Here is a 17,744-nt window from a genome sequence, read left to right on the forward strand (position 1 = left end):
CCCAAAGTGCTGAGATTACAGGCATGAGCCACTGCACCCAACCCTTTTTTTTTTTTTTTGAGACGGAATCTCGTTCTGTTGCCCAGGCCAGGGCACAACGGTGCAATCTCGGCTCACTGTAACCTCTGCCTCCAGGGTTCAAGCGATTCTCCTGCCTCAGCCTTTGGGGTAGCTGGGACTACAGGCACGCGCCACCACGCTCGGCTAATTTTTATATTTTTAGTAGAGATGGGGTTTTACCATGTTGGCCAGGCTGGTCTCAAACTCCTGACCTCAAGTGATCAGCCTGCCTCAGCCTCCCAAAGTGCTGGGATTACAGGCATAAGCCACCATGTCCGGCCTGGTCTCGAATTTCTGAGCTCAAAAGATCCACCCGCCTTGGCCTCTTTGGTGCTGGGATTACAGGCATAAGCCATCATTCCTAGCGCTATTGTCCCATCATCTTAGCAGTAAATATTTGTTAACTCAATGACTATTCCCAAATGGGTTATTTTTATTTTTTAGAGACAATGTCTCATTGTGTTGCCCAGACTGGTCTCAAACTCCTCTGAGCTGAAGTGATCCTCCTGCCTCAGCCTCCTGAGTAGCTGGAACTACAGGTGTGTGCCACCACAGCCTGGCACCAAATAGATTGTTAATCACTGAAGGTGTGCAACTAGTTCTTTATCTCACCTACACAGTGTGTTGGCTTGAAGGAGCATGAGCTGGTGAAGCAGTTTGGCTGTTTAAGTGAGCAATGATGATTTTGGGGTGATTCTTTCTAAGAGCTAACATTGCCTGTGGCCCCCTGTTCTTTGGATTGCTACAAGAAGGGACAAATCAGATTTCTGTTGTACACAGTGATGTACTGTGCCGCTCTCAGGCAGACTGTGGCTGTCATCCTACCTATCTGTCTTATGTTTTCTCCCCTTTTAATCATTTCTAGGGACTTACTGAGTCCAGTGATTTTGGTTCCTGTGCTTTTGTTTCCCCATGTGAAGAATTCTACTAGGATTAATAATTTCATTGGGGAACGGACACAGTGGCTCACACCTGTAATCCCAGCACTTTGGGAGGCCAAGGTGGGCAGATCACGAGGTCAGGAAGTCGAGACCATCCTGGCCAATCTGGTAAAACCCTTCTACTAAAAATACAAAAATTAGCTGGGCATGGTGGCACGTGCCTGTAATCCCAGCTACTCGGGAGGCTGAGGCGAGAGAATTGCTTGAACCAGGGAGTTGGAGGTTGCAGTGAGCCAAGATCGCGCAACTGCACTCCAGCTAAAAAAGAAAAAAAAAATCATTAGGGATATCGTAAGAAAGACTTTGAACATCAAAAAAGAAAAATGATTGTAGTTGATTGAAACACATCAAATTTCCAAAAATCCAGAGTCTATGACAGTAAGAGAAAGCCAGGGAAAAAGCTTGTGTGTCACCATTTGAAACAACTGTTTACTTTGAAAGTGGATAACGAGGGAGAAGTAGGCACTTATCCTGCCTTTCCAGTAGTAACTCTACTGCAGAAACGAAAATGATCCCAGATGACAGGGGAAAACTCTACATTTATACATTTATAGGTTACATTTACATTTATACCGTTACTTTCCACTGAAAGAATCATTTGTAGTACCTAAGGAAATTATCAATTCAGGCAAGGATTATCAGTTGATCTTAAAGCTCTAAGAATGGGAAACTGGTTACTGATGCTGTACCAAAGTTATACCACTTGGGTCACTTTCTGGTCATAGGAGATGAAAAACATAACTATATGATGGAGGCCTGGTCTCTTAAAAAAATCAGTGTAATAAGACAGTTAAATAATAATAATAATTAAATAGAATATGTGGTTCTGGGTTAGTTCATGATCTGTACAAACCAGCTATAAAGGACATTTGGAAGCCAAATGAAGAAATTTGAGTATGTATTAAGTATTAGATAATATTAAGAAATTGGGCTGGGCATGGTGGCTCACGCCTGTAATCCCAGCACTTTGGGAGGCCAAGGTGGAGGAATCACAAGGTCAGGAGATTGAGACCATCCTGGCTAACACGGTGAAACCCCATCTCTACTAAAAATACAAAAAATTAGCCGGGCATGGTGGCACAAGCCTGTAGTCCCAGCTACTTGAGAGGCTGAGACAAGAGAATCGCTTGAACCCTGGAGGCAGAGGTTGCAGTGAGCTGAGATCGTGCCACTGCACTCCAGCCTGAGCAACAGAGCAAGACTCCGTCTCAAAAAAAAATAAAAAAAGAAATAAATGTTAATTTTGTTAGATGTGAAAATGTTATTTTGGCTATATAGGAAGATATTTAACTCTTTAGAAATGCATACTGGAGAATTTAAGACTGTATCAGGAGATTACAAGAGATTTATTTCTCCCTCGCTCCATCACCATCCCAGGTCAGCTGTCACTCTCCTTGTTATCTGCAGTCTGGTGTGCAGGCTGAAGAAACAGCCCTGTGTGGGACACTGCTGGTCTTGTGGTAGAAAGAAAAGAAAGATGATGGAATCACACTGTGATTCAGATTGTGGGCTGCACTTCCACTTACGTTTTATTGGCTAAAGTAAGTCACATGGTAAAGTCTTGTATCAGTGGGGGTAATTTTCCCACAGGGTTGGGCAGTAGGATTATTTAGAAATCAGTGACAAGGAGGACAAAGCATCTCAAACTCTGAGAAATAACAAAATTGTTTATCAGGAAGAAAATTATAATGTTAAATCCAGATGTTAAAAAGCAAGAAAGATTGAAAATGAGTGAACTTAGCTTTCAACTCTAGAAACTAGAAAATAACAAATAAACCAGAGAAGGTAGAAGGAAGGAATTAATAAAGATAAAACAGATAATATGAAATAGAAAACCCAACACAATAATTTGATGTTTTAACAAGCTCAAAACATAGAAAGCCTTTGGCAAGTATGAACCAGAAAAAAAAAAAAGAAAGAAAGAAAAAAGACACAATAACATCAGAGAGGAAAACAGAATGCAGAGATTTCAAATTTTTTAAGTGCTATGTGCAGCTTTATTCCAATGAATTTGAAAATCCAGACCATGGAGAATGGCTTTCTAAAGAAATATAAATTACCAAAGTTGACTCAAGGAACAGAAAGCCTGAACTTATCAATAGTAATATAAGAAATAGTCAAAGATCTACCTTCAAAAAAGAAAACAAGTCCACATGGTCCATAAGGCAAGGTTCTACCAAGAGTTCAAGGAGGAGATAAACCCCACATAATGTGAAAGATGGAGAGTTTACCAAGAACAAACTATCACTTTGCAGCTACAGATGCTGTATAACGAAAGTCTGGTCCATATAAATTACCAAAATTGACTCAGTGGGGATGACCACAATTCTGAATTCCTAAGCTTTTGATCTCATGAAAACTAAAACAGGAGCCTTGACCAGAATGGTTGTTACAGCAGGTTCACACATTGAATGTTTGCACTTGTTGTTCATATGACATTGATAATAAGTTTCCTTTTGCTTATGTTACGAGGTGTTAGGTGATAGTACAGTTTATTTAGCCCATCTTTTTTGTGTTCCTGTCAGCTGATGCAATTCAATGTTAACAATTAAGTTATTTTCAGTGAGATTCAGGGCATTCAACAAATTAATAATTCAGGTGTGAATTTTTCTGCTTATTAAAAACTTTAAAAAATTAAGGCAAAGTTAAAATCTATGCCCTAAATGAAAATATGAACACTCTTATACTTTGTTAGGCGAGTGGACAAGTGATTCTATGCCAAGGACATCTGAGATATATGGGAATGACTCAGGCATAGGAGTTTTGGACTCCAGGTCAGGCGAATCTAGTTACCGGAGGGGACAGAGAACAACCGCCTCACTGAGAAACTGGGAGGGGACTGTAATTACCAGGGACTTAGGAACACAGCAGGGGTCAGCCAGGAACAGGAAGGTAAGGCAGACACCAGTTACTATAAACCTGGAAACTAAGGCCAAGGCAGTGGCAGGATAGAGTCAAACCAACCCTATCCTAAGCATTGACCCCAGTGTTGAAGGAAATGCTGAGCCTGGAGAGGAGGTGGGGATAGTTAAGAGACAGCCAAATTTCCAAGTCACATTTATTGCACCAGACATATTAACTGCTTCCTCAGAATCTCAATTCCTGCCAGAAAAGACTGACAGACTACTGCTATGAAAAGAAGACCCCTTTATTTCCTGGGTCCCTGGAAAAAAAATGATGAAGACAACAAGCCTTTTGTTTGGTGTCTGCACCCGCCTTCTAACCCTGAAGTTAACCCCAGAAATCAAAACACATTCACTTTAGAAGACTGGCACATCTAAGAAGCCCAAAGTGCCTGAAGGGCATCATATAACTAAGCCCCCTTTACAAAGACTTGGCAAGTCAACACTTTGTTCTAACTTCCAAAGTAACAGTTTGAGGATCAGTTCTACATGTAAATCTGGGAACCACAAAAGGAAGTTAATCTCTGCTAGTACCAGCCTGTTGGAGACAGTCCATCCCCAAAGGCCACAGGCAGCAAGTGGCTGTGTCAGCTCAGAAGCCATACTCTTGGGGAATGTCCCACAGAACACAACACGAGGCCAAGATGCAGGCTGAAGCTAGGATTTGAGTTTCTTGGTGGCCAGCTTTCATTTGTCATAGAAATAACATCCCACCTTTGTACTGTACTGCCATTTCCTCCCTCAGCACTATGTATAAGACTCCTGTTAAAACATTTACTGTGATTTTGAGTTGAATCCTGGTGAAAATCAAAGGACATTTTACTTCCTATCATTTTCCAAATTGAGTCCCCAGGCCTGCTATTGTCTTTCTCGAGTTTTCCAACTTGGCCTCCCTTTTTCACTTCTTCTCTCACTTTCTACCTTTACTTTAGGTGTGCCTGCCCTCAACCCGGGACACTGGAGCTAGCACCAAAGCCTACACGGAGAGGATCAGGACATCCTGTTGAGCACCAGAACATTTCCTTCCCCAAGAAAAGGAAATACAAATGGATTTATTCTCAGGGCTACAGATTTAGGAAAAAAAAAAAAAAAAAAAAAAGCTGTGCTTAACACCAGGCCACTGTACAATCACCAGGACTTTTCTGGATGTGGAGCAACTTCATTTGGTTATTTCAGAATGCTTTGTAAACACGGCAGACACGGACAAAGCGTGGTTGAAGCATTTCAGTTGTACTTGTCTCTCATTTTCTACACGTGTTTTCCCAAAAGCCGCTTTCCCAAAAGGAGCCTGGGGAGAGGCCTTAATCATCTGTTATCTCTCTTGCAGCTTCCTGCTCAGCCAGTGGCAAGATCCAAAATATATATGAGCATTTCCTGTTCTTTCTCATTTTGTATAACCCACATGTTAGAGAGATTGAGTTGTCTGATCTAGCTCCACATAGGACTTAGGTGGCACGTGAAAACCTAAGTCCAACCACTAAATGCTCTAATTACCCCTCATCTTAACCTAGGTAAAGGATGATCTCTTTCAAGACGTAGAATGTGCTTATCTTTCCTTGGACATTCAAAACAAAACAAAACAAAACAAGAGTCTGTTTTTAAATGTCAATGTCAAATCACAATATCATTGTACGTCTTGTATCCAGAAAGGATCTTAGTGAATATATAGCCCAAGAGGCTTAAAGTGGGGCTGTGAATAGGTTTGGAGGAGTCTATAACTCCCTAAATTGTGAATGATAGAAATACATCAGGGAGATGTGCTTGGGTAGGGTGTGTGGGAAGGTGGATGGCTGTTTCTCTTCCTTTCCTAGATACCTGAAAATGTAAGGAACCAGGCTAAAAATATGGAAGTTTTTGGGAAACCTGTTTCCCTAATCTCTCTCATAATTCTGTTTTCAGTCTGAGGACAAGTTCTTGGTGCTTGCTCTTAAAGAAGAGCCTGGAAATGGAGTCGAGACTTTGCACATAGTGAATCCTGAAAAAATGTTTGTTGAATGAGTTAACAAATGCATGAATGACTCTAGGTTGAAATGCTAGTTATTTAAGGCATTTAAATAGAAGGTTGTGGCCAGGCACAGTGGCCCACGCCTATAATCCCAGCACTTTGGAAGGCTGAGGTGGGTGAATCAAGACCAGGAGCTCAAGACCAGCCCGGCCAACATGGTGAAACCCCGTCTGTACTAAAAATACAAAAAATTAGCTGGGCGTGATGGCAGGTGCCTGCAGTCTCAACTATTCGGGAGGCTGAGGCAGGAGAATCGCTTGAACCAGGGAGTCAGAGGTTGCAGTGAGCTGAGATCGTGCCATTGCACTCCAGCCTGGGCAACAGAGCGAGACTCCATCTCAAAAAATTTAAAAAAGTAATAAATAAATATTATAAATAGAAGGTTGTAGGATTTATCTTGCCTTCCCTCTTCTTAACACTATTCCAAATTTCTGCATGATGTATTTAAGGGGCACTGACTCCACCCCCAAGGTCAAGATTAGATCCTGTTGGGCTTGACTCAATCAACACATTCCATCTGTCTGGTCTTTAATGATTACTTTAGGATGAACACAGTACCCAAGTCAGGGCAGTGCTCACACCTGTAATCCCAGCACTTTGGAATGCTGATGCAAGATGATCACTTGAGGCCAGGAGTTCGAGACCAGCCTAGGCAACATAGCAAGACCCCATCTCTTCAAAATAAAATAAAAATTAAAAATTAACCAGGTGTGAGGGTATGCACCTGGACTCAAGAGACTGAAGTGGGAGGATCCCTTGAGCCCAGGAGGTTGAAGCTGCAGTGAGCCATGATCACACCACTGCACTCCATCTTGGGTGACACAACAAGACTCTGCCTCAAAAAAATTTTTTTAAGCTATTGATAATGCTAAATCTCTCTTTTCTACTGGATTTGAACCTGAAAGCATGTACGCTCTGAAGCTTCTGGAAATTAACCCTGAGGTGATGAAACCAATAAATGGAAAGCAGGAGTTCAGGATTTGTTTATATCATTGGGGCGTTGGATGAAAACTTTCCTGAAGCCAGTAATGTCCAGAGTTTTCAGCAATATTCATCCCTGTAAATTTCCTTTTTTTTTTTTTTTTTTTGAGATGGAGTCTCACTCTGTCACCCAGGCTGGAGTACAGTTGGTGTGATCTTGGCTCACTGCAACCTCTGCCTCCCCAGCTCCAGCAATTCTCCTGCCTCAGCCTCCCAAGCAGCTGGGATTACAGGCACCTGCCACCATGACCGGCTAATTTTTGTGTGTGTGTGTATTTTTAGTAGAGACAGAGTTTCACCATGTTGACCAGGCTGGTCTCGAACTCCTGACCTCAGCTGATCTGCCTGCCTCAGTCTCCCAAAGTCCTGGGATTACAGGCATGAGCCACCATGCCCGGCTGATTCCCTTATTGTATAAGTCAATTTAATTTTGCTTTCTGTTTTCTGCTATGGAAAAAATCATTGACTAATACAAGCTTATGTGATTTGCAGGTAGTTGAAACATAATATGTATTCATGGATATTTCTTAACTCCCAAACCAACATTTAACCAAAAGATAATTTTCCTCATAATATTCCCAGTAAGGTAGAGTTATGTACTTGTATACAATGCATTAGAGATAGTGATTTGTGTAAAAGTAATTAAGCTACAGTCTTAGAGTGAGTCAGTTGCAACACAATAACTAGAATCAAGGAACTTGAATTCCCATGCCCCTGGAGACATTATCAAGTCTCTTAGGAAATATTGTTGTGATATTGCCTAGACATTTAAATTTTCCCTCATGTTCTTCTTAATAAGATTGTGAAAGGTAGTTCCTGTTTCAAAGAACATAGTCACTTCTCTGACACAATTACTTTCCACTAAAAACAAAACGTCAAACTGAAAGGAAAAGGAATTATTTAAATAATGTTAAGTCAGTTATTTCTCTTTTTTTCCCCAAGCCAAACTGTATCCAGCTTTATTAAAGATACTTTCCATAAACAATCATGGTATTTCAGGCAGGACATGGGCAGACAATCGTTACCGGTATACAACTTTCTTGTTTTTTTTTTTTCTTTCCTTTTTTTTGAGACGGAGTCTTGCTCTGTCGCCCAGGCTAGAGTACAGTGGCGCAGTGGCGCGATCTCGGCTCACTGCTACCCTCCGCCTCCCAGGTTCAAGTGATTCCCCTGCCTCATCCTCCCAAGTAGCTGGGATTACAGGCACCTGCCACCATGCCCGGCTAATTTTTTGTATTTTTAGTAGAGACAGGGTTTCACAATATTAGCCAGGATGGTCTCGATCTCCTGACCTCATGATCTGCCTACCTCGGCCTTCCAAAGTGCTGGGATTACAGGTGTGAGCCACCGTGGCCAGCCTACAACAACTTTCAAACTCCCTTCTTTAATGGATTGCCAAAACTCAGGAAGTCACTATAAAACCCAATGAAGTCTTCATTCGATGTTCTCAATGGGAAGAGTATAGAATGAGGGTTGACATTTCACATTTAGCATGTTGTTTAACAACTTTTCATGAGTCAATCCTGACTTTCAGGAAGTGAAATGCAAATGGCAGAATTTATCTGAAGATCCACAATCTAGAAATGGAACCACTGCTCTTTTGAGGGGTGCCATCTCACTGGCATCACCGGAAAGTCCAGATTGCCTCACACACTGATAACCAATAATTGGGGGTCAGGTCGCAACAGATGTCTGGGTTTAAGGGAGTTAAGCCTACGCTGAAAGGTGGAAAGGGAGGAGAGGACACAAAAACGAATTTGTTTTTCTATGCCACAAGGCTTTTTTGCCAAGGGGCCATCTGTGTCAAAGTCAGGGAATCCCTCCTTCTGGGAGCCAAGAGGAAGTCTCTCAAAACTAGGAGGGAAAGGTGTTTTCCCCACATCAATCCAGCTTCAGAGACATTCTGTTAGGGACATATGCCCCACCCCCTAAAACAATGAAGTGTTCTGTGTGCTAACAACAAAGCTTTAAGAAAAAAAGCAAAACAAAATTCTGCATTTTTATAAAACTTGATTAAAAAATAGTATTTCAAACTGTACAGTCACCAGAAGTACACAGTTATCAAAAATGCAGACACTTCACTTGGCATCTCCAGCACTTTCAGCTTGCTGTGCCTGGTCTGTTTTGGCAACTCCATTTTCTGCAGGGTTATTCCCCCCCTCGCCAGCATCAGCTTTTCCCTTTTTCCCTTTGGGTACCTTCTCTCCCTTCTTTGCAGGGGCCTTTTTAGGCTTGGGCTCTGGCTTTGGAGGAGCAGGTTTAGCAGACAACCTCACGGATCTTCTCTGTGGTTCGTCCTTCACCTTGGCTTTATCTCTTTTAGTATCCCCTTCAGCCTTTCTCTTGGGCATGGTGGCAGCGCTGGCGGGACGTAGGCGCGGGGCGTGGGATGCAGCGGGGTGCAGGCTTTGGTTGGTCTGGGGGTCTTTCTCGCCTCTTCACACTGCTCCATCAGTTATTTCTTAATAAAATCAGATAACACAATCCTGGCAACTAGGAAATTGAATTTAAATTTTGAATTGCTCCAACTTTCCCCTAAGCATTGTCTAGCAGACACACCAGAAGCCCATGACTTGTTGGAATAGAAGGAATGAGTTCTGATCACTATGTGTGAGACATCTTTGTTCACATAAAGATGGAATGCAAAAAGATAGGTCCTACTTTTCTTTTAGGCTACATTTCCTTATTCATAGAAGGATGCCCTAGACTCCAGGATATGGAAAGTATTTTCTTTACCTCCATTATTCTGGACCAATGAGGGACTTTTAAAATCATAGACTATCTAAAGAATCATGATTGGCCGGGCACTTTGGGAGGCCAAGGCAGGTGGATCACTTGAGCTCAGGAGTTCAAGACCAGCCTGGGCAATAAGGCAAGACCCCCATCTCTATTAAAAAAAATACAAAAAAATTAGCCAGATCTTGTGGTGCATACCTGTAGTCCCAGCTACTTGGGAGACTAAGGTGGGAGGATCACTGGAGCCTGGGAAGTTGAGGCTGCAGTCTGCTGTGATCATGCCACTGCACTCCAGTCTGAACAATAGCATGAGACCCTGTCTCAAAAAAAAAAAAAAAAAAATCATGATTGTTCAGGTTTACAAAAGTATATTTTAGACTTTTTTTTTTTTTTTCAGATGGAGTTTCACTCTGTCACCTAGGCTGGAGTGCAGTGGCGCAATCTTGGCTCACTGCAACCTCTGCCTCCCAGGTTCAAGTGATTCTCCTGCCTCAGCCTCCCCAGTAGCTGGGATTACAGGGGCCCACCACCATGCCCAGCTAATTTTTGTATTTTTAGTAGAAATGGAATTTTGCCATGTTGGCCAGTTTGGTCTGGAACTCCTGACTTCAGGTGATCAGCCCACTTTGGCCTCCCAAAGTGCTGGGATTACAGGCATAAGCCACCGAGCCCAGGTAATTTTTTTAAAATACTGGTATTTAACGTATGGAGAGTTTGAAATTTTTGATCAAATTTGATAGTGAGTTTCTGAGTTAAAGAAATGGCACAGTACATGGTCATATTGCATGACAGTGAGGTTAAAAATAGAAAAAGAAAAAAAAAACAGCACAGAATAACAGAAAGAAAGCCTCACTAGGAGCTGAGCACTCTGGTCTCATTTTATGCATCTCATTGAGTTTCTGTGTAGACTCAGTTTCTCAGCCCCTCTGGGCCTCAGTTTCCTCATCCACGAACAGAAGGGTTTAAACCAACTCATCTGGAGGAACCCTTCCCTGAGGATCTAGGAGTGGGTAAGACATGCTTAACCTACTACCATGTTGAGAATCATAATGTGAGCGAAAAGCTACACATCCTTGGTAGCTTTTCTTCATGCTGACAATCAGAAATAAATTGTTCTTCAATTATGACAATCAGAAATAAATTGTCGAGTTTAGGATGATAAGACTTTTGAAGGATTCTTGAATAGGGAATCAAATGCCTCAAATTTGGCAAGAGCATTTGAGTTTTATCCAAAAAAAAAAAAAAAAAAAAAAAAAGCCTAGGGCTATTTTTTTTTCTTTTTTTGAGACAGAGTCTCACTCTGTCACCCAGGCTGGAGTGCAGTGGCACAATCTCAGCTCACTGCAACCTCTGCCTCCTAGATTCAAGTGATTCTCCTGCCTCAGGCACCCGAGTAGCTGGGATAAGAGGTGCATGCCACCACACTCGGCTAATTTTGTATTTTCAGTAGATACAGGGTTTCACCATGTTGGCCAGGCTGGTCTTGAACTCCCAACCTCAGGTGATCCACCCCCCTCAGCCTCCCAAAGTGCTAGGGTTACAGGTGTGAGCCACTGCGCCTGGCCCTAGGGCTAACTTTTGAGACTCAAATACCTTCAAGATGCTGTAAAACACTGATAAATCTCAAGAGGCAACTTAGGGAAAAACAAAATCAAAAACAAACAATGATGAAGCATAAGACATCATTCTTTGGTGTTCTTTGCCCTTCCAGAAGGAAATTCTGTCTGGCCCATCTTGAGTCAGTGCTCTTCACAAAAGAAGTAAATAGAAAAACTGTAGTATGTATTATTTCAGAATATTACAGGCCCAAGGGGCCTGATAATTTAATAGATACCTTCATTTTAAATTTCACATTTGAGGCCAGGTGCGGTGGCTCACACCTGTAATCCTGGCAATTTAGGAGGCTGAGGCAGGCGGATCACAAGGTCAAGAGATAGAGACCATCCTAGCCAACATGGTGAAACCCCATCTCTACTAAAAATACAAAAATTAGGAGTTCAAGACCAGCCTGGGCAACATAGCGAGAACTCATCACTGAAAAAAAAAAAAGTATAAATGAAGTCAAAATCAAAACTGGGTGTGGTGGTGTGCGCCTGTAGTCCAACCTACTTAGGAGGCTGAGGCAGGAGAATCACTTGAACCCAGGAGGCAGAGGTTGCAGTGAGCCGAGATCACACCACTGCTCTCCAGCCTGGCGACAGAGCGAGACTCTACCTCAAAAAAAAAAAAAAAAAATTCACATTTGAGGGAGTCTGTGCAAGCCTACTCTGGCTCAGGAAGCTGCTTGATAATAATAAATAATAATAATATTTCAAATTTGAGTTAAATTTGCAGATTGTTCTGTAACTGAAATATTAATCAAAAGTAGATCAAAACTCATTGGAGATTGATATCTTAATCCCTTCTATAATTAAAAATAATTTTGTGTTTTTGACACAGCTCTGTGGGGTTTAAAAATTATATTTTTATTTAGGTGGAAAAATCAATATAAAATACTAAGTATATAGTATATAAGAGTCCATAGCTACTGTGGTTTTGGCTTCATTTATACTTTTTTTTTCAGTGACGAGTTCTCACTATGTTGCCTAGGCTGGTCTTGAACTCCTGAGCTCAAGCAATCCTCCTGCCTCAGCCTCTCAAAGTGTTAGGATTACAGACATGAGCCACCGTGCCTGGCCCCATTTATACTTTTTAATGAGAAGAGCATATATTAAGTTGAATGATATGAAATTGCTATCTTCATAGGTCAAAATTTCATTTGGTTTCACCTAGTAGCTAGTAACTCAGTTTATTTAAATGTTAGTTCTTATCCTGTTACTAAATAACTTTTTTTTTTTTTTTTGCTGGAGTGCAATGGTGCTCACCTCAACCTATGCCTCCCGGGTTCGAGCAATTCTCCTACCTCAGCCTCCCAAGTAGCTGGGATTACGGGTGCCCACCACCATGCCTGGCTAATTTTTTTTTTTTTTTAACCGAGTTTTGCTCTGTTTCCCAGGCTGGAGTACAGTGGCATGATCTCCACTCACTGCAACCTCCACCTTCTGGGTTCAAGTGATTCTCCTGCCTCAGCCTCCTGAGTAGCTGGGATAACAGGTGCCTCCACACCCGGCTGATTTTTGTACTTTTAGTAGAGACAGGGTTTCACCATGTTGGCCAGGCTGGTCTTGAGCTCCTGATCTCAGGTGATTCACCTGCCTTGGCCTCCGAAAGTGCTGGGATTACAGGCGTGAGCCACCACGCCCGGCCTAATATTTGTGTTTTTAATAGAGATGGAGTTTCATTATGTTGGCCAGGCTGGTCTTGAACTTCTGACCTCAGGTGATCCTCCCGCCTTGGCCTCCCAAAGTGCTGGGATTACAGGCATGAACTTAAATCTTTAAGGAGGAAAAAAAGTATGCAGTTAGGAATTGTGGGGCTCAGAGTTTATAATAGGAGGAGCCAGCTTAAGTGCATTTTCCCCAACCACTTAAACTATCAAAGTTATACAACATATACACAATTTAAAAAAATCAAAGTACAAAAGGACTAAGAATGAAAAGTACTCATATCCTGCCTCTATCCCACCAGAAAAATATCCAAGATCTTTCAGTCCTTTCCAGTTTTATTTCATCTGCTCTCTCTTTAGCTCTAAGCAACATGCTTATATACCTATTTTTCTATTAGTCAATTCCAAACACTATTAAGTCTCTGATATGATAAATGAGCTACTTGTGTGTTGCTCCACTTTATCCTCCATTTATATTTTGTTAATGATAGTATTACTTTTTCTGTTGGTGATATTTACAATTCTAAAATTTCTACTTCCAGCTCCACCATCTTATTTATTTGAGACAGAGTCTCACTCTGTCACCCTGGCTGGAGTGTGGTGGGGCCATCTCAGCTCACTGCAGCCTGTGCCTCCCAGGTTCAAGTGATTCTCCTGCGTCAGCCTTCTGAGTAGGTGGGATCACAGATGTGCGCCACCACACAGGGCTAATTTTTGCATTTTTAGTAGAGACGGGATTTCGTCATGTTGGCCAGGCTGGTCTCGAACTCCCGGCCTCGAGTGATCCACCCACCTTGGCCTCCCAAAGTGTTGAAATTACAGGTGTGAGCCACTGCACCTGGCCCACTATCTTTAAATATGATCTCTAAACTCCCTATTATGTATGAAAAAGAAACCAACATTTCCACATCTCCCTTCAACTCTCTCTTCTCTTCTCTTCTCAGGTCTACTCCTGCCTTCTGTCAGCTCCACCACTACTTTTATATTGTCAGAATTTACAACATGGACATTTTGCTCTACGACTGGTCTTTCTGCTGATCCTAAGTATTTAAAGTCAATAAACTGCAATTATATTGTTTTGATTATGTAAATAGGATTCACTGCAGAACAAAGTGCATCAGTTAGAAAAGGTACATCTCTATCACTAATCTATGCCACTAGAAAGAGGATGCACCAAACATCAGGGCTGAACGATTACATCTTCAAACACTCAATTAGTGTGCTTTATATTTGGAACATAATTTTCTGCTGTTTTCCATTGCTTTTCATTTTGCTTCTTAACAAAAGAAGCACATGCCTTCATCATAGGACTAAATTTATCCAGGTTCTTAATCCCACACTCCGTAGCATGGACTCCACTTTCTGCTTGCAGGCATTCTTCTCTGTTGGAAACCAGTTGCTCGCTTGCCCTGCCAGACAGCTGTCATTCTAGGCCTGCCCAACATTGCACTCCTGGGTTAGGACTAGTTTTTCTTGGATCCCAAGTTTTTCTCATTCTTGGATTCCTTTGTCTTTTTACTGGCCCACTCTTGATTTTTTTTTTTTTTTCAGGAAAACTTTATGAGACATGAGTTTCCTGAGTTCTGACATGTCTGAATATGCGTGGCAGCTTGGCTGGGTATGGTATTCTGAGATTTATTCCTCTAAAGGTGGCACTCCACTGTCCTCTGGCCCTGAGTGTAATGGGAAGACTGGTGCTGTTCAGACGTTTGTTCTATTGTAGTTGGACTGTTGTTTGCTCTCTGGAAGCTTTCAGGATCTTCTATTAGTATTTTCTGTACTGTAAAATCAGAAGGTTATGGTTAAGTATGAGCCTATTTTTATTTCTTATGCCTGGCACCAGCATACATTTTCAGGCTGAAGACTCCTGTTCTTACCTCTAGGCAATTTTCTTCTATTATTTCTCTCATTATATTCTCCCCTGAATTTTCTTGTCTTTCTTCTGAAAACACATAAAGTGTCAATCCAGGAACTATTAGTTGAATAGCATCCTTCCTGGATTAGCCCTATATGTGTTTGTACTTCTAAAAATATTTTAATTTCCTTTTGTCTTTCTGCTTTACGCTTTGGGGGATTCCATTGACTGCTCCATTCAGTCCTTATATTGATTTTTTAATTTTAGCAATTATATTTTTAATTTCTAATAATTTTCTTCATGTCACTGATTGTGCCTAATATATATATGTATGTGTATATATATGAGTGTGTATATAGATCTATACATACACATCTATATGTTGATTACATGTATATAATCAACTTATCTTATGGATAAAGTAGCTTAGATTTTGCTGCGGTCACTATTTAGAATACAAGAAAAATTCTCTTATGTCCCCAGAATTATCTGTTTCCTATGAGGTCAGCTTTTTAAAATATCTCCTTTTAAAAGTGTTAAATTTATACCTTCTTTTTATTTTTGAGACCGAGTCTCACTCTCAGCTCACTGCAACCTCTGCCTCCTGGGTTCAAGTGATTCTTGTGCTTCAGTCTCTCAAGTAGCTGGGATTACAGGCATGCACCACTACGCCCAGCCAAATTTACACCTTCTTTTGGTTGTTTTTCAAATAAAAGAACCACAAAAATGTGTATCAGGAAAATTGGCCATCCTTTGTCCCCAATTTCTTTTTCACATCTTCTCCAATTTTTAAAAGCATTCTATTATGAAAAATTTCAAGCATATACAAAGCAAATATAGTATAATGAACCTCATGTACCCATCACCTGTTGACCTAAAAGGAAGAAGCTTAGGCAAAATTAATATAGAGAGTTTATTTAGGCCAAGGTTGAGAAGTGCAGCCCAGGACACATTTCCAGGTTGTCTTGGCGAGTGCTTCAGGGAACAAAGGAGAGGCTCAAGTTTTTAAAGAAAAAAGGATGAATCAGGAGAAAGGGACAATTGCAAAAGTTGTTCATCAGGAATGCATTGGTTTATAGAAATGAAGTGGCTTCAAGAGATAATGATTTAGTTCAAGGAAGAGTTTCATTCCATGTGTTTAATTTCAATGCCTCTCTGGGCCTGATAATTTAAAGGGGCTAGTCTTCCTCACATAAAAAACTTCTTTTTGGCCAGGCACAGTGGCTCACATCTGTAATTCCATATTTAGGGAGGTCAACTCAAAACTATTGCTTGAAGTGAAGTCAGAAGTTCAAGACCAGCCTGGGCAACATAGTGAGATTCCCATCTCTACAAAAATAAAATAAAAATTAGCCAGATGTAGCCGGGCCCGGTGGCTCACGCCTGTAATCCTAGCACTTTGGGAGGCCAAGGTGGGTGGACCATGAGGTCAGGAGTTCGAAGGAGTTCGAGACCAGCCTGGCCAATAGAGTGAAACCCTGTCTCTACTAAAAATACAAAAATTAGCTGGGCATGGTGGCATGCACTTGTAGTCCCAGCTACTCAGGAGGCTGCAGCAGGAGAATCAATTCACCAATTGAACCTGGGAGGTGGAGGTTGTGGGGAGCCGAGATTGCACCACTGCTCTCCAGCCTGGACAACAAGGCGAGACTCCATCTCAAATAATGATAATAATAATAATAATAATAATAATAATAAGCCAGGTGTGGTGGCATGCCTGTAGTCCTAGCTACTCAGGAGGCTGAGGCAGGAGGATCACCTGAGTACAGGAGGTGGAGGCTACAGTGAGCTATGATTGCACCATTGCACTCCAGCCTGGGAAACAGGGCAAGACCCTGTCTCAAAAAAAAAAGTTTCTTCTTTTTTTTCACACACCCAGCTTCAGTAACTCAACATTCTGCCTTTTTTTTGAGACAGAGTCTTGCTCTATCACCCAGGCTGGAGTGCAGTGGCATGATCTAGGCTCACTGCAACCTCCACCTCGTGGTTCAGGCAATTCTCCTGCCTCAAACTCCCGAGTAGCTGGGATTACAGGCGCCTGCCACTGTGCCCAGCTAATTTTTGTATTTTTAGTGGAGACGGGGTTTCATCATGTTGGCCAGGCTGGTCTTGAACTCCTGACCTCGTGATCCGCCCTCCTCGGCCTCCCAAAGTGCTGTAATTACAGGCTTGAGCCACCTCGCCCGGCCTACTGTAGAGGTATTAATGGTATTGGGTGGTGGAGGAGAGGTGGGTATTTGAATCCAGGTGCTGTCATTAGCTAGCTTCTTAACCATGGATGAGTTAATTTCTCTAATTTCAGTAACTGTAATTAGAGAATTAATTACAAAATTAATTACGATTTTGTAAATGTAATTCCCTCATTTACAAAATTAGGGAAACAGTACCTCCCCATTAGGGTATTTGTAAAGACTGAGAAATAAATCACACTACGCAAGTAGTACAGGGCCCGGGACTTACTTAATTATTTATAAGAGATCATTATTATTACTGTGGAATTCCTAAGTATCCTCTACAGGTAGGGCTGTCAGATTTAGCAAATAAAAATACAAGATAGGCTGGGTGCAGTGGCTCATGTCTGTAATCCCAGCACTTTGGGAGGCCGAGGCGGGTGGATCACCTGAGGTCAGGAGTTCGAGACCAGCCTGGACAACATGGTGAAACCTTGTCTCTACTAATAACACAAAAATTAGCCAGGTGTGGTGGCACATGCTTGTAATCCCAGCTACTTGGGAGGCTGAGGCAGGAGAATCGCTTGAACCCAGGAGGCAGGGGTTGCAGTGAGCCGAGATTGCGCCATTGCACTCTAGCCTGGACGACAAGATCAAATTCCGTCTCCAAAAAAACAAAAACAAAAACAAGATTTCTAGTTAAATTTGAATTTCAGACAGACAAGAATAATTTTGGGGGAGTAGCTATGTCCCAGATATTGCATGGAATGTATACCAAAAAAAATCCATCATCTATCTGGACTTAAATTTAGGTAGGCATTCTGTAT

The 17,744-nt window shown here is 41.7% G+C and overlaps 1 protein-coding gene across 1 annotated transcript; it reads right to left on the bottom strand.

The window, feature by feature from the left end:
- Window positions 1–8,872: 8,872 nt before the first annotated feature.
- Window positions 8,873–9,257, bottom strand: LOC100977961 (non-histone chromosomal protein HMG-17-like). Its single transcript, XM_034955621.3, has one exon. The coding sequence runs from the start codon at window positions 9,239–9,241 to the stop codon at window positions 8,969–8,971; it is 273 nt and encodes a 90-aa protein (XP_034811512.1). The 5' UTR covers window positions 9,242–9,257; the 3' UTR covers window positions 8,873–8,968.
- Window positions 9,258–17,744: the final 8,487 nt, after the last annotated feature.

Source organism: Pan paniscus, chromosome 2 (genome assembly GCF_029289425.2).
Source record: "Pan paniscus chromosome 2, NHGRI_mPanPan1-v2.0_pri, whole genome shotgun sequence".
Taxonomy (NCBI): domain Eukaryota; kingdom Metazoa; phylum Chordata; class Mammalia; order Primates; family Hominidae; genus Pan; species Pan paniscus.

Excerpts from the sequence above, each read along its gene's own strand:
- LOC100977961 (XM_034955621.3), bottom strand. The coding sequence starts at position 9,241 with ATGCCCAAGAGAAAGGCTGAAGGGGATACTAAAAGAGATAAAGCCAAG.